The sequence below is a fragment of the Schistocerca nitens genome, chromosome 1 (genome assembly GCF_023898315.1).
Source record: "Schistocerca nitens isolate TAMUIC-IGC-003100 chromosome 1, iqSchNite1.1, whole genome shotgun sequence".
Taxonomy (NCBI): Eukaryota; Metazoa; Arthropoda; class Insecta; order Orthoptera; family Acrididae; genus Schistocerca; species Schistocerca nitens.
This window is the reverse complement of record NC_064614.1, coordinates 274,082,009-274,105,942: the sequence shown is the minus strand read 5'-3', so window position 1 is coordinate 274,105,942 and position 23,934 is coordinate 274,082,009. Positions and strand designations below refer to the sequence as shown.

The following is a 23,934-nucleotide window of genomic DNA, read 5'->3' as shown; positions in this document are numbered from 1 at the left end:
GGAAGGAGTGTTGGTATAGAGTAATGGGGAAAAAATAAGGCAAAAGAGGAAGAAGGGAGCTGCAGCGATATTCGGAGAGAGTTACACAAAGACATACATATTTTATAACATACTTTGTAATACAGTTCAGTCAGTACTTACTTCTGCAAGCAGGTTTTGCAAAATATATCACCTTCAGCACAGGTGACAACGTCCTCTGCTAAAACTTCATTATCGTAGCAACAACCACACTCCAGCAATTCATTATTTTCCTTAGCCTATGGAAGCCAAGACAACAACGAAAACGTGCTATTAAGATCTAAATCAAACAAATACAGAGCTCAAATTAAAAATTAAAGATTGTGAAGTCTAGTGTTTATTGGAAAAAGCAGTACCAAATTCCAATGGTACAAGCCTGTCTATTAAAATTTGTACTCTGTCTCATTCTTTAAATTCTTTTCCAATCTTTGCCTATGGTTAGATATCTTACATGATCACTCGATATCAATTAGGATATTGATGTAGTATGCATACAAGAGATAACAATAACATTTTGTCTTGCAACAAGAAGAATGATAGACTGATGAAAAAATCACAATACCAAAAAATAATGAAATTTTAGGAATACTTTTTGTCTGGTGACATATTCAAGTGATTAACATTTCAAGATCATTAGTTAATGTAAGTGCGAAATAAGCCATTTCAAATGTGAAATGCTGGTACATTAATCACTAGTGTAACTGCCAGAATGTTGAATGCAAGCATTCAAATGCACGTGCATGGTGTTGTACAGGTGCTGGATGTCAGTTTGTGGGACGGGAGTTCCATATCTGTTGCACTTGGTCAGTCAATACAGGGATGGTTAATGCTGTATGTGGATGGTGCTGGAGTTGTTGTCCGATGATGTCCCATGTGTGCTCAATTAGAGACACATCTGGTGATCGAGCAGGCCAAGGCAACATGTCTACACTCTGTACATCACTGTACACAGCAGTATGTGGATGAGCTTTATTCTGTTGGGAAACACCCCCTGGAATGCTGTTCATGTCAAATCACTAGACAGATGTACAGTTTTGCAGTCAGGGTGCATGGGATAATCACAAGAGTGGTTCTGTTGTCATAAGAAATCACACCCCAGACCATAATTCCAGGTATAGGACCAGTGTGTCTAGAACACAGATAGGTTGGTTGCAGGCCCTCAACTGGCCTCCCTCAAACCAACACACAACTATCGCTGGCAGAATCAGCTTTCATACCTACACACTGCCCTCCAATGAGCTCTCACTTGACACCACTGAAGCCACAAATGGTTGTGGTTTGGGATTAGTGGAATGCACACCACAGGGTGTCCGGTTCAGAGCTGTTCTTGAAGTAACCGATTTGTAAAAGTTCGGTGTGTCACTGTGGTGCCAAGTGCCGCTCAGATTGCTGCTGCAGATGCAGTATGATGTGCCATGATCCATACACCAAACAAAGGGTCTTCCCTCTCTGTAGTGCCATGTGGCCGTTTGGGGCTCAGTCTTCTTGTGACCGTATATTCTCATGACCACCACCACCACCTGTAATCATGTACAGTCTTTCTGCAATATTGCAGAAGGAACATCCAGCTTACATGACCTTGTTCAAACTCAGTGAGGTGTTGATAATGACGTGTTTGTCACCTTGAAGGCATTCTAGACTAATATCAACTCACCACATCCAATCTCAAAAGTAATTATCACTAACTGTTACAGCATGTATTTAAAGCAAGCCTGATTTGCATCCTCATAGTGGTGCTACTGGTCTACTCTTATGTGACTGGTGTGAAATATGAATAGACATCATCTTTCAGATACAGAAATATGCATACCAACTTTTATGTAGCACAACTCCTTCTTGGTGTTGATTTTTTTTCCATCAGTGTATATGAACCTAGTAAATTTTTTTTATTCTTTTCAAAGACATGTATACTTTTCTCTGCCATCCAGCTATTCTACCATATAACCAATTTGGAATTCACTGTTTGCTTCACTTTCTTTCTTATTCATATTATGTCTGACATACATAAATGTTCATTTTACACCAACTGCATGTACATACCCACATACCAGTTATTATCAGCACTGATTACTGAACATTTAATCACTATGAACAATAGATTTCATGGACTGAGTCAGATTTATCAATTATTGTATGGAATTTTTGAAACTAGTTTTCTTTAAAAGTTAGTGCCCCATGTTCACATTGGGAAATCTGTATACAGTTCTTTGAATGTTAATTTACTGACCGCAGGCTAAAAGCAGCATCTGTGAATCAACAGACAAAGTAGAATGTATCAAGAGTACTTTCTTACAAAGTGTGCACTGGTAAGTTACCTATGTGGCCACACAGTGTTCTTATGCATCAACTGAATACATACAGGATTCTGCAAAAATTGTAAATATTGAGAGAGAGAGAGAGAGAGAGAGAGAGAGAGAGAGAGAGAGAGAGAGAGATCTGATAGCATGTTTTTTAAGTTCCATAATTTGATGAATACCTAATATATTTATGCCACAAAAGTAATCATTAAACTTTCTGTAAAGATAACAATGAGTGAAATGTTTCTACATTTCTATCACAATAAAACCTCAATTAACTGCCCATTCTATAGGATCGGCATGAAAGGAGTGGGAGGGAGGAGAGGTCAGGGGTGGGGCAGTGTCTTCTATCCTACAATATGAGATGTCCCATTCCAGTGTACAAGATGATTCAAATGAAGTAAATGTTATAACAACCTTGTCAATACAGTGTATTGTGAAACCTTTACCTACCTTTCTAAGTGATTCAACTCTCTTCAGTTCCTTTTCATTAAGATAAGTTTCTATATCTTGTCTGTTTTCAATAAAAGCCACCTGTAAGAAACAGAAAGTTCTATTATTCTCCATTTGTAAGGGATCTGATACTAAATACTAACTATTAAAATACTACGTGCAATTGTTTTAATCATCTTTGGATGTTGGTTCTCTTCTTTTCATGTTTGCTGAGAAAAAAAAATGGAGGGACACTCTGATTTGTGCAAGACACCATTTGTTTAGTTTTTCTTTATTGCATGTTAGCACAAAAAATGTAGGATACATAAAAACTAAACAAATGGTGTCTTGCATAAGGTGGAATGTCTCTACAATTCAATTGGGTTGCCTGAATTGAAAATGACAGTTATCGTGGCAACAATACCTTGAATTTGAGCAGTATGAAAACAAACAGACAATAATATGATGTAAATTTTGCATCAATAATGATGACAGGGTGATTCAGTGAGCTGTATTATTTGCAAGCTCTAGCCATCCACATGCTAATGGATATCAATGAAAAGGATTGCACCATTGACTACTACAAAATACGTTAATAATAAATAAAAACATTACAAGCAACATCTCATAACGCAAAACATATAACACTTGTCACAATAAACAAATATTTCACAAAAATGTTGAGACTAAATAGGACTAATAGGACTAAAGGTATGAATCCTAAATTAAAGTAATAAGGTTGGCAGAATAGCAGATAAGGTATTTATTATTCAAGACAGCTCTGTTCCCAACTATATGCTTGACCCAATAAGAATTAAGCTATTCAGAAAAGGAATTTTTGTCTAATTCTGCAAAATATGGAGCTGATCATGTCTTTGTTGTGAGTGGGGGAGGGGGGGGGGGGGGGTAATCAAAGATTTGGAGGTACCTTTGCTAGCACTTACTGAATGTACCGGGAGCAGCAATTTGTAAACTGTGGTTCATGTCAGCATCAGTGAAACCTGACACGTGGCTTCTGACACCATCCTCTGTCTCATTTGGTAGCTTGCCCAAGTGGTGAAGATGACTACCCTCACTACCATGTTGAGAGCAGGGCTCATGCTTTGTAGCATTGGCCCTGGGAATAACTGTGGTCTTTTGGTTTGGAGCCCCGCAAACCAGACTATATATGGTGACCCTGTGAGCACTCTTTACATTAGAAAGTACCCCTGTTGGCATGATGGGCTGCATAAAGCACAGAGCTGCTAGAGGGTCGACAGTATTTGTTGTGGATAGTTTCTAAGAAGTCTGTGTCAAACATATGGTTTGGAACAAGGTGGTCTTGAGTGAGATGTCTTTCTGCAGCTCAAGAAAAGAAAATATACGCTTACTAGTACACTGTGGATATGATTACAGTAAGGTCCCAAATTACTCCTTTTATTAATAATAGTACAGAGCACATAGAACTTGGAACAGAAATGTTATGAAAATGAGAAATAAATAGTAACAAATTATTAAATTTCAAATGCAGTACATACCAGCAAGATAGGCTGGACACCAAGGGAAGTGGTGTGTTTGATGGCATAATAAATTGACATCAAATGTGGCCCAAAATTATTAGCCTGGTGCTTTACCAGCAACTCAAATCATTTATGTAAAAGGTGGGATGCGAGTACACATTAAATTCTACATTAAATATCTTCTCTCTTCTAGAATTTACCACAGGTCATTAGAAAAACATGTAAATTTCAGCTCATTCCCATTAAAGGAACAAACAAAGCATATTATGGTTTGAACTTCCATCAATAATGAGGTCAGAAGAGAAGGAGCACAAGCTTGGGTATTGGATAACGCAATTATGGGGAAGGAAACCAACCTATTGGCATCCACATTAAATGAATTGGGGAAATCATGAAAAATCTTAACTGTACAGATGGACAAGGACTTCAGCCCCTTTCCTTCCTAATGTTAGTCAAATCCTTTATTAAAAGTATGCTCACATAGTGAAGCAGACGTCTATAGTGTACCTAAATTGGGATACCTGAAAGACTGTAAAATATTTTTTTTCCTCTCTCTCTCTCTATCTATCTATCTATTTATCTACCTACCTACCCCTACCTCATGATTTACAGGAAGATAAATGTATGTGTTATCTCACTAATTTCAATTTTTTAATGTTCATTTGTTAACTTTTCACTTCCTTTGTTTTGGACACCTCCATAGTAGGATGTTTTATGCATATGATACATCTTTTTTGAAAAAAAGTATAAACTTCTGTCAAAAAGTATTCAGTACTGTCTTTATTACAAGTTTGGAGTAGGGTTTTATTTCCTAGGAGGAAAATCATTTGTCTATTAAGATTCCTACTACAAAAATTTTATATTACAAAGATGATTCCTTATCGATGTGACGTGTCAGAAGATATTTATTTATCTAGTAGGAGGAAGGCCACAGAAGAAGATTCCTAAACTGCTACTACTAAGAAGAGGCCAGGTAAAGCGATAACTTCTGTGGATGTTAATTTACAAGACATTAATGAGAATTAGTAGTGTTACAGCTGAATCTAATAACAGCAGCCATTTGATCTCCCATACTCCCCACATATCTTCAGAGACTTACCATTATTTATACTAATTAAAAAAGAACTAAATCATGTCGCTAGCACTTCAACTGGCTACCAGTGACAGGACACTGCTGAATGAACATTTAAGTGAGTAGATAAAAGTGTTCTATCGATACATTGTAAATGTATGAATTGTACTTTATTTCTATGTTACATGTTTGAAACTACTGTGGATGAATGAGACGAGTCGCAGAATTGAGGAAGTAAGAAAGCTACAGAGGAAAAATATCCATATAATATACTGGAGGTAAATTGCAAAAAATATGGAAACAACCATTTTTCAAAAAAGGTAGGAACCATCCAATTATTAAGCTGGCATGATTATGCTTCATAGAGTCTGTATCAGTATTAAGCCCAGACCTTAAAAACTGTGGAACTGTGTTTATTATTATTACTATTATTATTATTATTATTAGTAGTAGTAGTGAACCACAAAATGTCAGTTGTTAGCAGGAAATGATGAATTTTATTTAAACTCAACTGATATCGAGGAGGAAAATGTACTGATGGGTTATGTAACAGTATTCTCAATATATGAAGTCAACCCATAAAAAACTCCAGGGAGCAGTTTTTCCCAAGATAATTGCTGACAACACGCTAGTGTGGATTCCAATTTATTTGTTTGATATAGTAATAATAATAATATTGATAATAACAATAATAATAATAATAATATTTATTGGTCTTGGACATCGTCTTTTATGTTCATTTAGAACAATGACATCATGTCATATACATAATTAATACCTACCTCAAGTAGCAAATTATATACTCTTATACAAGCATTTACTACCAGTGATATACTGCAGTACATAAAAGTAGAACTATCTCTATTGCAGCTCAGAATTCTTTAAGTGAGTATAAACATCATTCAATTAACAACTATTTCAAGTTGCCCTTGAAAAGAATGTCATGGAGTTCCTTTATATTAATTGGCAACTTATTATAGAATTGTCTATCAGTTTCAAATGGACTGTGATCTGTAGCTCTTTTATTAGTCATGTGTCATCTGATAGTCACATCTGGTTGGTGTACTGTAGTTATGGATGTGTCTGTTCATTACACTTATTTCATCATTTCCTTTTACAAACAAAGCTCTCTTTTGAAGCCTGACAATCTGATCCATATAGACTGTGGTTGCCCCATCCCAAATCAATCCCATACTGCAAATGTGAATGGATTAAACGTAGTACACTGTTTATGGATGGGGGAAGGGGTTTTTATATTCACATGACGTTTTAATAAATAAATATTACTGGTAACCTTTTTTACAGATGCAGCTGATATGCGCTTTCCATGTGAGATATTCATCAGTCAAGCTGGCTAAAAACCTACGTTCAACTGCAGGAAGTGATTCAATACGATATTAGAATTTAACAAGAACTTTATTACCACAGTCTTGTCATTATTCAGAGTATGTTTATTCCCTAGATATTCTGTGATCATTTCAAAGTTCTCTTTATTGCTTTGGAATGCTAGCTGCTCAGTTCAGCCCTAGCTAATAAATGATGTATTATCAGCATAGTAGACTAGTTTTGAATTTTGTGGCTGTATTATGTTGTTAATATATACAAGAAATTAGAATGGAACTCCACAGATGCGAGTTCTGTAAGCTGATTTTACTGTTTGGGTATTACCTTCATTGTTACAACTTAGTTTAGTTCACTGTATTCTATCTCACAGATAAGAACTTTTCCAACTTCGATTGCATGTACTGCGTAATTCACAGAATCAAATGAGACAAATCCAGAAACGTCCCAATAACTTTGTTTCCTTTATCCAGTCTGTTCTGCAGTTCATGGAAAGAAAGTTGCTACTGCAGTTATTGTGGATTGACCTTTTTCGAATCCTTACTGCAAGTTGTTTAATATGTTGTATTTACAGAAGAAGGATTCCATTTGGTTTAGAATTATTCTTTCAAGCAGCTTGCCAAATGTTAAGGTCAATTAGATTGGCCTGTAATTATTTATGTCAGTGATTGCACACTTTTTATACAATGGTCATATCTCAGTAATTTTTAAAAGCTCAGGAGAGGTCCCCTAAGCCAACTGAACTGTTTATTAAACTTGTTATTGGTTTTATTAATTAATTTTTGCATTCTACAAGTAATATGGATGATATGTCATCCTAGCCACTAGATGTTGTTATTTTGAGTATTGATATTACTTCCATGAGCTCATATTCTGTTATGCTCCTTAGGAAAAATGAATTACTCATTTTAACTGAGTTTATTTGTAATGTTGTTTCATCAATTACTTCTCTGCCATGCCTTACTAAAATGTTTTATGAAAGCCTTACATACTTTAATCTGTTCATCATAAGAATAAACCTCATGTAAACATTACACAGTGTATTCTTCCACATTTGCTGGAACCTCAATGGATTTCCGTTTCACGTGGGACTGCAGCCAAGCTGTCTCGAATACTGTCAAGTATGATGATAAGAGCATATTTTGTGCTGTATGTTAAGCACACATCTCTTAATTATTATAATCTGTTTTTTGTTCGTAGGGTTTATCCGGAAGTTCTTCTAATTGGTAAAAGAATTCTTCTACGTCACTATTTGGTGATCTATACTGGCCACTAACTATTAAGCTGCTGTTGTCTACCTTCATCTTAACTGCTACTTCAAAGGTATCTCCATTTCATGATGATCAACGCACTTTATGTTTTCACAATGAATGTTATTTCTAACATAAATACCTATACCACCAGCCCTGTGTATCTTTTTGTAATATGCATTCACAATTTTGTAATTGTTTAGCTTAAAACTAAGAGCCTCTTAATTCTTGCATACAAGTTCGTTCACAGTTATATGTGTGGATTACTCTCCTAGAATTTCATCAACGTGTTTTATTTTGTTAGTAATATACTGGACATTCTGGAACATTATTTTACATTTTTCGTCTTTCTTGGTACTGTCAGTAAGTCTTTCACTTTCACCTTCATGTGTGCACACTGAAGGCCTACTTACACTAAAAAAGGGATTTCAGTTTCAGTCAAAAATGAGCTGTTTTCATATATTAAACTACTGAGTTTGATCTTTTCTGTAATCAATTTGCTTAATTGTTCACCCAGAAGATGCTTACCCTTGTAGTTTAGATGCAGTCCATGTTTAGTATGCATACTCGTATCTAATGTGCCTATATCCAAAATTAAACATTTTTCGTATCTTGAATATAATAATTTAATTACCGCATTTGTTTTTCTTATCTCTTTGTTAACACACGAGTTGTATATTAAATCATGTCAGTGTGGAATTGTAGCAACAGTCATGTTTTTTAGATTGTTTACTGAACAGAATCTGGTCATGACATAACAAAATCTGAAAAATAAACAAAGTGCTATTTCATCATAATTGTCAGAAAAGCAATTAATATCAGAAGCTATCAGTGACCTAAATATGAACATGCACAGTTTGTGCACAGACTTGTATAATGACTTAACTGAGAAGTTGGGCGATTTGAGCACAGGCACAAGATGAGCAGAGTGATTTGTCAAATGATTTATGCACAGACTTGTCCACTGATTTAAATACTCTAGATCAGAAGCTCTCATCCATAATTAAAGATCAAAAGGAAACAGTGGACAGGCTTAACAGCATAACTGAAATTCGGAATAAATTACAAACTGCACAGACCAAAATTAAAGAAACCATGAAGTTTGTGCAATAGCCTGGTGGTGGATGTTTTCAGAATGAAATTTTCACTCTGCAGCAGAGTGTTTGCTGACATGAATCTTCCTTGCAAGAGAACTTCTGTGATATTATCAGTGAGCTTTACAAAGGGGATCGATTTTTTGCAGGAGAGGAATGCTTTGGTCAACTTCTCCCGTGAAAATTATATATAACATGTAGGTGGGGAAGAAATAGTCTTACCACTTATAAAGAGTAAGGCAGGCCATGCTAAGTTAAATCAAGGTGTCAGGATTAGATTCACAGCTGCTAAGGTACTGCCTAAAGACAACCAGTTCCCCTTCTTTCCAGGGGACATCAATTCAAGTAAGAAAAATGGTTATACACAGTCTATATTTATAATGGAAGTCACCCTGCATAAGGTCTGACTTCCATGGAAGTATATATTCGAGTTTCACCAACCACAGCAAGTTTGTGAAATTGAGATTGCAATGCTTTTGTATGCCAGTCATAACTCATAACTCATGTCACATGATCTCGCTATCCAATAACAGCAGATCTTCAGAGCATAGGGCACGTCATTTTGTCAGCCAATGGCAACATCATTGTTAAGAAGCGTGAACACACAAATAGGAAAAGTTAATGGTTTAAATTAATGTACATAGTGAAACTACAAGAAAAGCAGCTTTCAAGTACAGTATTTGTCTTTTTTGCTTGTGTTACACTTTAAGATGCAACACGCAAATGTGCCAGTAAAATTTTAAATAATGACATAAATGTCTGGTCTTCAAAGTGTTAAGCTTTAAGCGAGAGTCAAACGTTCTGCGATTTAAGAAATTCAAAGGACATTCTAGTGCATAACATAATTCACCTTGCATAAAATTAAATTTACTTTGAAAGTAACGCTTTTCAAACCACCATTCACAATATTTTTCCGCGACCTATCAGAATTCGTTTCAGCAATTGTCAGACAACACCAGAAAACAGGTGTTAGTGCCCATGTGCAACTACGATGACGTAGGAAGCCCATATATTCATATGTATATAGCATTTACAGATCTTGCATAGCATTAAGAGATCTTACATTACATCATAAATGAAACAGGATATCACAATACTTTGAGAAATTGGAATTTAGTAAATAACAATGAAATGCATAATTCGGATTAAAGTGCACATTCACGTGTCCAGATTCACAAAGATGTATGCCTCACCTGACTTTATCAGGTGATTGGCATCACTTGTGTCACACGTCTGTGAGCAAGATTTCCACACTCCTAAAAATCCCTAGGTCCACTGTTTCCTATGTGATAGTGAAGTGAAAACGTGAAGGGACACGTACAGCACAAAAGCATACAGGCCGACCTCGTCTGTTGACTGACAGGGACTGCCGACAGTTGAAGAGGGTCATAATGTGTAATAGGCAGACATCTATCCAGACCATCACACAGGAATTCCAAACTGCATCAGGATCCACTGCAAGTACTACAACAGTTAGGCAGAAGATGGGAAAACTTGGATTTCATGGTTGAGCAGCTGCTCATAAGCCACACATCATACCGGTAAATGCCAAATGATGCCTCGCTTGGTGTAAGGAGCATAAACATTGGACAATTGAACAGTGAAAAAACATTGTATGGAGTGACAAATCACGGTACACAATGTGGCGATCCAATGGCAGTGTGTGAGTATGGTGGATGCCCGGTGAATGTCATCTGCCAACGTGTGTAGTGCCAACATTAAAATTCGGAGGTGGTGGTGTTGTGGTTTGGTCATGTTTCTGATGGAGTGGTCCTGCACCCCTTGTTGTTTTGTGTGGCACTATCACAGCACAGGCTCACATTGATGTTTTAAGCACCTCCTTGCTTCCCACTTTTGAAGAGCAATTTGGGGATGGCGATTGCATCTTTCAACATAACTGAGCACCTGTTCACAATGCATGGCCTGTGGCAGAGGGGTTACACGACAATAACAGCCCTGTAATGGACCTGACCTGAATCCTATAGAACACATATGCGATGTTTTGGAACGCCGACTTCGTGCCAGGCCTCACAGACCAACATTGACACCTCTCCTCAGTGCACCACTCCGTGAAGAATGGGCTGCCATTCACCAACAAACCTTCCAGCACCTGAATGGATGTATGCCTGCGAGAGTGGAAGCTGTCATCTAGGCTAAGGGTGGCCAAGACCTCTTTGAATTCCAGCATTACTGATGGAGGGCACCACAAATTTGTAAGATTAGTAAGTCATTTTGAACCAGGGGTACAGATACTTTTGATCACATAGCGTATGTATGTGAACTAATGAAATTATCTTTACGTCCAATATGATTTTTTTAAAATATTGCAGTACTGACACAAATGCACAAATGTTTCATGCCAGTCGTATGGTGAGCTGCTTGACCAGCTCTTTAGCATCATGTATCTTGAGACCTGCTGTGACCTGACAATATCCTGGCCTCTGCAACATGAGCCTTGTTCTCATCCAAGGGTCCTACTTTCAGACCACAGCACCACCTTTGACTCGGAGCCTGCTGATCTCACCAATGCCAGCTCCAGCACATCAGCACTCAAAACACGACAATACAAACGTTTATATCAATGTCATTGTACATGTATTCACTGATTTGAATGCAAACATTGAAATCAGTATTGACATAACATATGTGAAGTTTCACAATAACTAGAATACAATTTCATTGCCTACAGTGCACAGAGGAAAAGAAAAGGGTTCCTGTGTACTGTAACAAATGGAAACTCAGCAAACTTTTCAAAATGTATGAAAAAATATAGAGAAAATCATCAATATCATTAGTAATACCTGTACTTGTATATAGGGTGGTCCGTTGATCGAGACAGGGCCAAATATCTCACGAAACAAGCATCAAAAGAAAAAAACTACAAAGAACGAAACTTGTCTAGCTTTAAGAGGGAAACCGGATGGCGCTGTGGTTGGCCCACTAGATGGCGCTGCCATAGGTCAAATGCATATCAACTGTGTTTTTTTTAAATAGGAACCCCCATTTTTTATTACATATTTGTGTAGTATGTAAAGAAATATGAATGTTTTAGTTGGACCACTTTTTTCACTTTGTGATAGATGGTGCTGTAATAGCCACAAACATATGGCTCACACTTTTAGACGAACAGTTGGTAACAGGTAGGTTTTTTAAATTAAAATACAGAACGTAGGTACGGTTGAACATTTTATTTCGGTTGTTCCAATGTGATACATGTACCTTTGTGAACCTATCATTTCTGAGAATGCATGCTGTTACAGTGTGATTGCCTGTAAATACCACAATAATGCAATAAATACTCAAAATGATGTCTGTCAACCTCAATGTATTTGGCAATACGTGTAATGACATTCCTCTTAACAGCGAGTAGTTCGCCTTCCATAATGTTTGCACATGCATTGACAATGCACTGACGCATGTTGTCAGACATTGTCGGTGGATCACGATAGCAAATATCCTTCAATTTTCCCCACAGAAAGAAATCGGGGGACGTCAGATCCGCTGAATGTGCGGCCCATGGTATGGTGCTTTGATGACCAATCCACCTGTCATGAAATATGCTATTCAATACCGCTTCAACCGCATGCGAGCTATGTGCCAGACATCCATCATGTTGGAAGTACATCGCCATTCTGTCATGCAGTATAACATCTTGTAGTAACATCAGTAGAACATTACGTAAGAAATCAGCGTACATTGCACCATTTAAATTGCTATCCATAAAACGGGGGCCAATTATCCTTCCTTCCATAATGCCGCACCATACATTAACCTGCCAAGGTCGCTGATGTTCCACTTGTCGCAGCCATCATGGATTTTCCATTGCCCAATAGTGCATATTACGCCGGTTTATGTTACTGCTGTTGGTAAATGACGCTTCGTCGCTAAATAGAACGCGTGCAAAAAATCTGTCATTGTCTCGTAATTTCTCTTGTGCCCAGTTTCAGAACTGTACACGATGTTCAAAGTCATCGCCATGCAATTCCTGGTGCATAGAAATATGGTACGGGTGCAATCGATGTTGATGTAGCATTCTCAAGACTGACGTTTTTGAGATTCCCGATTCTTGCGCAATTTCTCTGCTACTGATGTGCAGATTAGCTGTGACAGCAGCTAAAACACCTGCTTGGGCATCATCATTTGTTGCAGGTCATGGTTGACGTTTCACATGTGGCTGAACACTTCCTGTTTCCTTAAATAATATACCTATCCGGCGAACGGTCCGGATACTTGGATGATGTCATCCAGGATATCGAGCAGCATACAATGAGACTATTACAGCGCCATCTATCACAAAGCAAAAAAAGTGGTCCAACTAAAACATTCATATTTCTTTACGTACTACATGAATATCCAATAAAAAATGGGGGTTCCTATTTAAAAAAACACAGTTGATATCCGTTTGACGTAGGGCAGTGCCATCTAGTGGGCCAACCATAGCGCTATCCGGTTTCCCCCTTCAAGCTAGACAAGTTTCATTCTTTGTGGTTTTTTCATTTGACGCTTATTTCGTGAGATATTTGGCCCGGCCATGATCAACGGACCACCCTGTATACTAGTGAATAATTGAACAGGAAAAAGGGTTAATACCTTCATTGAAACTTGAATATTTTGATGTACTGAAATGTTATATTATCAAATGTCATCAATATAGAATAAAGCTAAGGACCTGGAGCCTTTCCTGCAGTTTTGCTGATTCCTGTGGTACCACACTCAGATGGGAAAGCAACAAAGAATCTGAGTACAAGTTAAATTTCAAGCTTTAGACAAACAAACGACACTCCCACAATTATTATGTATAAAGGTACAATGAAATATCTAATAACAGGACAACTCAAAGTGTCAAACATCTGGGAGTTAAAATAAACTAATAATCCATGAGAAGCTGAAGGACTATGATCACTCTCACTGCATCGCCCTTGCATATTATCGGATGTTATTTCCTGCACCTTCCCTGTGCCACATGAACTTGTATCTCGTCATACCAATCCCTCCCCACCCCCTGCTCAATCGCCTCACTATTCCAGTTCGCACCTACTAATGTGACCTAATATAGTCACATCTGCCATCCTCTTTCTTCACACTTATCCACATCAGACTTGCAACCCATATTGCTAATATTTTTATTCTTTCTTTGGTCTCATTGTGATTTAATGCCAATTTCAAATGGTTTTCACTTTTCACTATCGGCCTACTTCCTGAGATTTCTTGTTTGCCCTTATTTCTTCCATTTCATTCCTTTTCCTGATTTTTCCCACATGATTGAGTGTATTTTTGCAAATTTTATCTGACATAATTCTACGTTATTTACATATTTTTACTTGTTTTTCCACCACCATGGATTCTTGCTCCTTCCATGCAAGTCAATACCGAAAAGCTTCCTTATTCATAGCCAGAACACAGTCCGACATACTGTTCCTGTGTTGTTGTTTGGCTCATGGAACCCCTCCAAATAGTGTTACCATCAAATTACCCCTCTCCAGATACCACCCTTCCTTCCACAATGATCTCCATCTGTTCAGATTCCACCAGTCCTCAGCCGTCGCCAACATAGTCCTGCAATACCTTATCAATTAGGCCCAAACCTCCTTGCAATACCTTCTCCCCATCTGTAAAATTCTCCTGTTGTGTAGTCCCAAGTTCCTGGATTCCATAACGCACATCGAAACTCTTGTCCTCTGGAAACTAGAGCCACATGCACAATGCCACCTCAAAAAACTCTCAACCCGTTCACCTCCTACTCCAGCCCTAGACCACCACTGTCCACCACCTCTACAACAACCTCCAAAACTCAAGCACATCCACTTATAGCTAACAAACCTTGTCTCGCAGACCTACTACATTATTTATCCCACCCTTCAAAACTCCCTCCCATCACCACACAGAATCCAGAACCTAAATAGGCCCCAAAAACAGTCATGAGCCATTCCTCCAAAAGCCTTAGCGCCACAAACATGTAAGTACTTTCCAAAGGCCCCACTTTTTGCCCCAATGCCAAAATCAATCATGCTGGACTTGTTAAGGACTTTGTCTCTTTCTCCCAGTTCCTACAGTGGAAACCCTTTTTTGCCACCAATCCTGCCAATGAGACTCAACCAGAGACTGATATTGGACCCTGCCTGACTCAGCCCACTCCTCCATCCAACTGTGATCCATCCCCACTGCCCCGAAATCACCCCCTGTTAACTTTCCAGAATTTCTTAACCTTGAACCTTGCATCACCATCATTCCCCAAATCCCTCGACATGCAAACTAATATATAAATTACAGAGTGCAGCAATCAGTCATCCTTTTTACATTTTATTATACAAATCCAGATTTCGGCTAGTAGCTAGCCATTCTCAATGCACGATTTTCAATGCACTTAAGTACCCTAGCCGAAATCTGGATTTGCGTCATAAAATCTAAAAAGGATGACTGATTGCTGCACTTTATAATTTATAAGTCACATACAGTCACTGAGTGCATCCACTGTCTGAATGGAAGGTAACCTGATGCAAACTAATCTTAAATCTGCAGAAAGATCTGTAATCCATCATTTAAAAACTGGTCCTGACCTTATAATCCTACCTACTGACAAAGCTTCCACCACTGTTATTTTGAACCATAAGGGTTACCTGGCAGAAAGACTCTGTCACATTCAACCACCTACAAACCTTGTCACAGTGACACCATTCCAGAAATCCAGTGGGCTCTCCAGTCTCTCTTCAAATCCTTAAGGACCATCTCAGAACTTCTCCCCAGTGGCCTCCCTCCTCACCCCTATCACTCCCAGCACTCCTACCTTCTACATGCTTCCTAAAGTCCATAAACCCAACCACCCAGGACACCCCATTGTGTCCAGTTACTTTGCCCCCACTGAGAACACCTTCAGCTTATTATCTGCAACTTGCCCTCCTATATAAAAGATACCAACCAATTCCTCCACCAACACTCCACAATTACTGTTCCTTTACTACATGGTGCCCTGCTCATCACTGTTGATGCCAAATGCCATCTCCCTTATACTTACATCGCTAATGCCAATGGCCTTACTGCTATTGAACACTACCTTTCCCAATGCCTGGCAGATTCTAAACCAACCATCACCTTCCTAGTCGCTATGAGCTACTATATCCACACCCACAATTACTCCTCATTTGAAGGCATTACCTACAAACAAATCTGGGGTACGGCTATGGGCACCCACAAGGCACCATCCTATGCCAACCTATTCATGGGCCATGTAAGGAATCCTCCCTAAGCACTCAGAATCCTAAACCACTCATCTGTCAGATTCATTGATGACATGTTTGTGATCTGTATCAAGGGTGCGAACACCCTATCCAAATTCATCTAGAATCTCAACACTTTTTCTCCCAATCATACCATCTGGTTCTACTCAACCCACCAAACCACCTTCCTCGATGTTGACCTCCACCTCAAAGATAGCTTTATCACCTGTGCCTTATCCTTCCAGTCACCCAACACCTCCCAAAGCCCCACCGCCCGTCCACAGAGGAGCATTCCCCTCATGACTCAGTACCACCAAGGACTGGAGTAACTGAATTACATTCTTTGCCAGGGTTTCGACTCTCTCTCGTTGTGCCATGAAATGAGAAATGTCCTACCTACTATCCTTCTCACCCCTCCCACAGTGGTATTCTGCCTCCCATCAAACCTGCACAATATCCTCATCCATCCCTACACAACTCCTGTGCCCAACCCCTCACCTCAAGGCTCATTTCCTCTTAATAGACCTAGATGGAAGACCTGTCCCATACATCCTCCCACCACCACCTACTCCAGTCTGATCACAAACATCCTCTATCCCACCAAGGGCATGGCTACCTGTGAAACCAGTTATGTGATCTACAAGCTAAGCTGCAACCACTGTGCTGCATTCTACATGGGCATGATAACCCACAAAACTGTCTGTCTGCAAGAATGGCCACCGATAAAGTGTGGCCAAGAAACAACTGGACCATGCTGTTGCTGAGCACACTGCCCAATACGACTTTCTTCATTTCAGTGACTGCTTCACAGCCTGTGTCGCCTGTATCCTTCCCACCAGCACAAGCTTTTCTGAACTGTGCAGGTGGGAACTCTCTCTGCAATATATCCTATGTTCCCATAACCCTCAGGGGCTCAACCTCCGTTAGTCATTGTCCTTACCCATCTAGCCCCTTCCAGCGCTATACAACCCTCTTTTCCACCAATGCACCAAGTCTTTTTACTTCTCTCCTTTTCCACTAACCCCCCCGCCCTGCCCTCCACCTAACATACCAAATGCACCTAGGTGCCCTGCTCTCCACCTCATCCCTGTACACTCCCAGCAGCATTTTACCATCCCCCACTCCTACCCTGCTATCCCTCCCCCTCCCAGCCATAGCCTCCTCCTTACCCCCACCCGGTTGCCTCTCCCATAATATGCTGCTGCTCGTAGTCTGGTCCCAGATGCCAGACACTGTGGTCATGTGTGTGTGCTCAGTATCTCTACTATATGGTGAGTAGCAACTATCCTTTTCATAATATTGTTACATTCCATCCTGGATTTCCAATTGTTTGACTATGTAATTTCACCTAAGTAAGGGAGCTTTAGAATAATGTTGTCACTATGGTTGAATTTTCTGAATGAGACAAGTAAGCCTTTCTATTCGCAAAATTCAAGGGGGCATTCGAGTGTCTGTTTTTGCATTGTATTTTGAAATAGAAATATCACATGACAGTAATCAATGTAATATACTTAATGAGATAATAGACAACAAATTACATGACAAATAATCATTGTTTTTGGTCATTGCAACCAATAACATCATCAGTGTTGGCTCACTCTTGCTAACTGTGAAGCTGATTACACTGTTGTAGTGTCTTGGGTGTCATCCTCGATGGAAGTGATCAATATTATTGAAACGGTAATAAAGTTGATTTCAGTGTGTGTGATGTTACTGATTTAAAGTTACCCTCCCCATCAGTATCATGATGTTTTGAATAAATGTAAATATGGCTGTCTTTCATGAACATTAACATTTTTAGTTTAAAAAAAAAATCTTTGTTGACTGCCATTTTGCTTCATTTCTATTTTCTTAGTATTTCTGAAACAGAACATGTGTTATTTTGTGAAAAAAGTCTGATTGCACTTCTGACTAAATTCCTTTCTACAGATTATAATTATGTAATTGCGTGTGCACACAATTTCAGAATGAATGAATACCAAACAGGTGATGAGCCTAGCTATGAATATGATTATTCAATAAAAGATAATTTCAAGTAAATAAACTAAAATAATTAAAAGCATTGGAGATCAGCTTGTATCAAAAGCAGAGGGGAACTTTACTTTATATTGTTGACTAACCACCTCAATGTGAATTTCACTTAGAAAAGTGTGGGAAAAGATCTTGTAGCATATGAGCCAAACAACAGGAACTTTTCAGTTAATCCATAACCCTATGTATCTGAAATCTTAGGTCCTTATTACACTGGTGTTTCCTGGTGAGGAGGATGCCCCAATCACCACAATATGACTCAAATAACAGGGGTGCCTAATTCGAAAACAAGATGTCAGAATATTCTGATAGCTTGGGTAAAAACAGTAAGATCAGAATTTCTCTGAATTGATTGTAGAGATTTTTAACATGCTGCCCATTTTCATGTCTGTTGTCACTGATGACAAATCTTCTGAGTCATTAGGCTCTGTCATATTTCTCTTCACTGCTTAACATTTTGATCTCTCTGCTGCGACCTTCCTCAGGATTTCACTTGTGTTGCTGAATGGCTGAACACTGTTGAAACACAACATCGCATTCACTTATAATTGGAAATTTTTCCGCACTTTTTTGGAGAAGTGTAGTTACTGTGTAGAAACCTTCCTGCTCTTGTTGGTGGACCATATCATTGAATAAACTCTGAAAGCAGATAGTTACACAGTGGGAGAATCAAAAATATTATTGCTGTTCTGCAGCCTCAGTTCTCTTCTGGTAGCTGCTTGTGTGCCTCGCTGGCCATAGCTGGGTATTTTATTACCTTAATAGCAAGCAGACATGCAGAAGAAACCCTGTACGCATAGTAGCTATTGAAGTCGTACTCATTCTTCGATGTTTGGAATGCTTCACTTACTTTTCTTCTCTAATTACTACTTTCTGTAGCTAGCACATGTATGTTCTTTAAATCCATAACCTGGTCCCATTCTTCTTGTGACCCACTACAGCTCATTTCATTTTTTGTCTTAAATGTGCTTGGCATTTTTGCTCTTTTAACACATGAGAAAATATCATATAAGTAAACATGACACTATCTTTCAACTGTGTTCAACCAGCCAGGGGAAGATCCCAGCAGAGGGATTGAAATGTTGAGCAGTTGTGAAGTTTGAACAGGAATGAAGCCTAACACCTCAGAAAATTTTATCACTAACAGTATATATTGTTTTGATGAACATAAAGCAATACGAGAACGAATATCCATAGGCACAGCATGTACATAGCAATATCCTGTATTACATTGTTGCACATACTATGAAATACAACAGCAGAGACTTGTGTAGTTTGATTATCTCCTTGCTGATCAGTGCTCATGACCTCCACATTGAGAACTGTCCCTTTATCAAATGCTTGGTCCTCACTATTGATCTGTTTTTAACTTACTCCAATTCTTTCATTCCACTTCTGAGCCCTGTCTTTGGACACTTGTCCCTGACAACAATTTTGCCAGATTGGCATTTCTGCCTGCCTGTAGAAAAACAGGCAGTTTTGCCCACAGAGACAGCAGGTGCGTGCCAAATGTTTCAGCAGAATTCTTTGCATAAGTGTAGAAAAATGAATAATAAAGATGTTAAGGGGATACGGAATCACCTATCCCCGCAATGTTAATATATGCCTACTATAGGGAACATTTTCTCACAAACTACTGGAGACAGAGAGGTAAAAATTTTACTGTATGTGCATTCATATGTTACAACAATACTGAAACAACAGTTTATTGTCAAAGTATTTTCTTACAGAGATATTGTACATTTATTTTTAAGTAAATTTTTTCCATCGCTTTTTACTAGACTATCACCCCTAAGTCTTTTGTAAATCAAGTAATTAAAAAATCGTTGTTTCAGTATGTAATAGGGACCTATGTCACTACGTCATAAAAATTTCAGACTTCTAGGTTGACCAGTACCTGAGATAATGTTCCTAGATGAAGTAAAAAGTAAACTTACGGGAAACGGAGAAAGAAGATTAAAACATTCCTGATCTGTAGCTAATACCCCCTTCAGTCTTCATAATCATCTTCAAGTCTTCTTTTGGCACCCCTCTGCACCTGTCTTGCTTTTTTCACTAATGTCTTGATTATATTATCAGCATGCCTTAGTCTGTGCTGATCTAAAAAGAACATAGCACGTACCGTACGGGAACCAACACACATACCCAACTTTTGAAGGACCTGGCATTTAGTTATATTTCCAAGATTGAAGGTTGCCACAGCATCATACACACCAAAATGTAGTGTATTAATTCCGACAAACACTGTTTTTGGGAGACGATGCCATATCACACTATTCAAGCACTCGTTGGGGTTCTGCGTTTTTCCGTGAAGACATTTCATCAGAAGACTTCTGTCAGCCAGATCTCTGAAAATGGGCTTTATTTCTGCCATGATGGCTGATGGTAGACTGTGGTGGTGAATGTATTTCTCTCCTGTTGTTAGTCCCCTATTGTATTTACACCAGCTGTTTTCACCTTTGGGGCACAAACCATGTTGTGGATGCTCATCCGTGGATGCGGTGTGGAAATATAAAGCCCATATAGCTCTCCTCATTTCTTCAAGATTGCCTGTATTTTGCCTGATTGCAAGGCCATAGCAGTTCTGAATGTGGTCTATTATGGAATCAGTCAATCTTCCTCTGCCATCCAAGGTTTTCCCATCATCTAGTTTTTTCCCTTTCATAACTGATTTTAACCTTCTCAGCCTGGCACCCATTCTCTTCTGCACATGTCCTATACATTCAAGTTTGCTTATATTTACACTGTTCCCATATGGTTTGCTTTCCAAAACTTCTTTGAATGCTTTAGAGTCACCATCTCCCAGATATTTGACATAGCGAACATTATACCACTGTGAAGAGCGATGAAAAATTTTCTTCACCCCAGCAACCTCCATGCCACCACTACTACCATAATAATTAGCAATACAGTCATCACTGTGTTCATTTTTCAGCCTGCCTGTGCACCTACAGTATTTAGACATTATTGCAACATCAATAACCTTGCCAGTATCAACACTAGTTGCTGTTACAACACCATTGTTGGAGGTGTGGCCCCTTTTCTGCCACGTGCCATCAAACGCCACTGTGAGGTCACGACTGCCGTCATTTTCTTCCACTGCTTCTTCCACAGCAACCTGCATTGACTTCTGTGCTACATCTTCAACTGCAGATCCTAGTACATAATTGTAAGCTTCAAACTTTGAAGGTGCACTTGGAAGATTTAGAACACCACATAGCATATCACCAGCTGCTTTGCCCTTACCAATTGCTCGCAATCCATAAACTAACCTAATATTTACACTATAAAGTTCAGTTTTCTTGTATCCATTATTTACAGTTACTGAAACCGAACTTGGAAACTTACAGCTGTATTTACAAACACTGCATATTAAATTAAACTGGGCAGCCAGGCCAACATGGGATTCTACTTTCAGAGAAACGTTTCCATGACATTTTTTGCAGCACAAACTGTTTTCAAGAGCTTCACACAATATATTCGTATCAATGAGTTCAAAAACTTCATTCCCTCTATCAAGTAAATTATATTTCTCTTCCAAATCTCTTAGTTTTTTATGAGAAGCACTGTTTTCATTTGGTGTAAGTTCGTTCGGCAAATCAGTAATAAGTGGATTCACATTTTCCAACAGTGATGATGATGAACTGCTTTGCTTTGCTAATGAATCATTATTTCTTTTCTTTTGCCAGTTCACACGCTTTTTAAATACTTTTGCTTTAGCTCTAGGCATTTTCACTGCGAAAAATGAAGCACTAAATACGAAATAACAACAACTACTTTCTTATATCACACTGTTTACAAAACAGTCCCGCCACAAAGTCAAAGAGTAACTTGAGGAAACCAGAGAGAAACATTTTCGGGCAACTAGTGTATAAATAGTCGCTGGAAACCGGGATATTGGAATTCATGTCACTTTAAAGGTACTGCCAAAAAGTTCATGGTCAGCCACGAGAGACGTGTATAACGAAAGCGCAATACCCGATCTCACAAATATATAAAAATAAAATAGTTATAATTGTAGTAGAGCTATGTATGATACGTCATTTTAAAGAGGAAACATGGCAGAATATAGTACGCCAATAAAAAAAAATTCGATTTTTTAACCCAAAATCCGATTCCGTATCCCCTTAACACTCTCACAGCACAAAGAATGGAAAGTTGCACAGGTCACGCCAGTATTCAAGAAAGGCAATAGGAGTAATCCACTGAATTACAGGCCCATATAATTAATGTCAATATGCAGTGGGAGTTTGGAAGATATATTGTGTCTAAACATTAGGAATTACCTCAATGAGCACAGTCTATTGACATTTAGTCAAGACATATTTAGAAAACATCATTGTTGTGAAACACAACTAGCTGTTTACTCACAGAAAGTGTTGAGTGCTACTGACAAGGGATTCCAAATTGATTCCACATTGCTAGATTTCCAGAAGGCTTCTGACACTGTACCTAACAAGTGGCTTATAACTAAATTCCATGCTTATGGAATATCATCTCCGTTATGCAACAGGATTTGTGATTTCCTGCCAGACAGGTCAAAATTCATAGTCATCGAGTAAAACAGAAGACATTTCTCGCATTCTCCAAGATAATGTTATAGGCCCTCTGCTGTTCTGATTTCTGGCATTCCCCAAGGTGGTGTTAAAAGGTCCTCTGCTTTTCCTTATCTACATAAATGATTTACGACACAATCTGAGCATCATCTTGATTTGTTTGCTGATGATGCTGTTGTTTATTGTACAGTAAAGTCATCCTTACTGGATGTAAGAAGTTTACGAGGTGCAAATATAGATACGGATCACTTCCTAGTTTGGGCACAGGTGAGTGCAAGAATATCTAATGCAGTGAAAGGAACTTGGTCCAGAACACCAACTATAACATCACAGATTTAGAATCAGAGGAAGCAAGGAAATGATACCAGGAGAGAATAATTCTGGACCTTGAAAACGCTGGAGAATGCAACAACATTGAAGATCAATGGGAAAATATTTAAAAAAGACAGTGTAGATGGCAACAACTGAGCTACTTAGAAACAGCATAAGGCAAACAAGAACCTCGTGGTTCAACACTGAGTGTGAAATAGTAACAAATGAAAAAAATGAAGCATACAGAAGGACATTAAAACCACATTGTACCAGGAGGATAATGGAAGAATAAAGAAGAATGGAGAATTGAAAAAAGGACCCATCAAAGGAAAATGAGGGAGTGGGTGACAGCAAATACTGAAGAAATGGAACTTTTGAGAAGTGCAAGGGAATTTTATGGAGAGATGTATAAGACACAAAAACCTTTCAGGGGCAGAACAAGTCTAATAAAATATGAGAATTACAAAATTATGAGTGGCAATATTTTCACAATTAGTAATAACATGGTCTATAGAGCTTATACTAGTTGGAGTGATTCTACTGGGTATGTCTCCCAACAGATCTTTTGCAGCATAAGAATAGATACAGTCTTTGAAGCATTTGCTTTCTTGAGAATCTTGTAACGTGTTGACATTAATATACCTTAATAATATAACATTTATATGTTCTTGCTTGGACATTAACTCACATAATACTGTATCAAGGGAATTAAGAAATAATTCAAAATTTCCATTTGGTGATCTATACAATACTAAGATAAAGTATACAACAGACTTTTAACTTAATTGCTACAATTTCACAGTGCAAATCAGTGGAAT

The 23,934-nt window shown here is 38.4% G+C and overlaps 1 protein-coding gene across 1 annotated transcript in view; it reads right to left on the bottom strand.

Moving 5' to 3' along the window:
- LOC126243001 (uncharacterized) overlaps window positions 1–23,934 on the bottom strand; it is a 169,812-nt gene that overhangs the window by 114,110 nt on the left and 31,768 nt on the right. The window contains exons 3-5 of the mRNA XM_049948134.1: window positions 20,186–20,220; window positions 2,769–2,849; window positions 142–257 (exon numbers count right to left, since the gene is read on the bottom strand). Of these exons, the coding sequence (XP_049804091.1) occupies window positions 142–257; window positions 2,769–2,849; window positions 20,186–20,220 (232 nt within the window). The remainder of the gene's footprint in view (window positions 1–141; window positions 258–2,768; window positions 2,850–20,185; window positions 20,221–23,934) is intronic.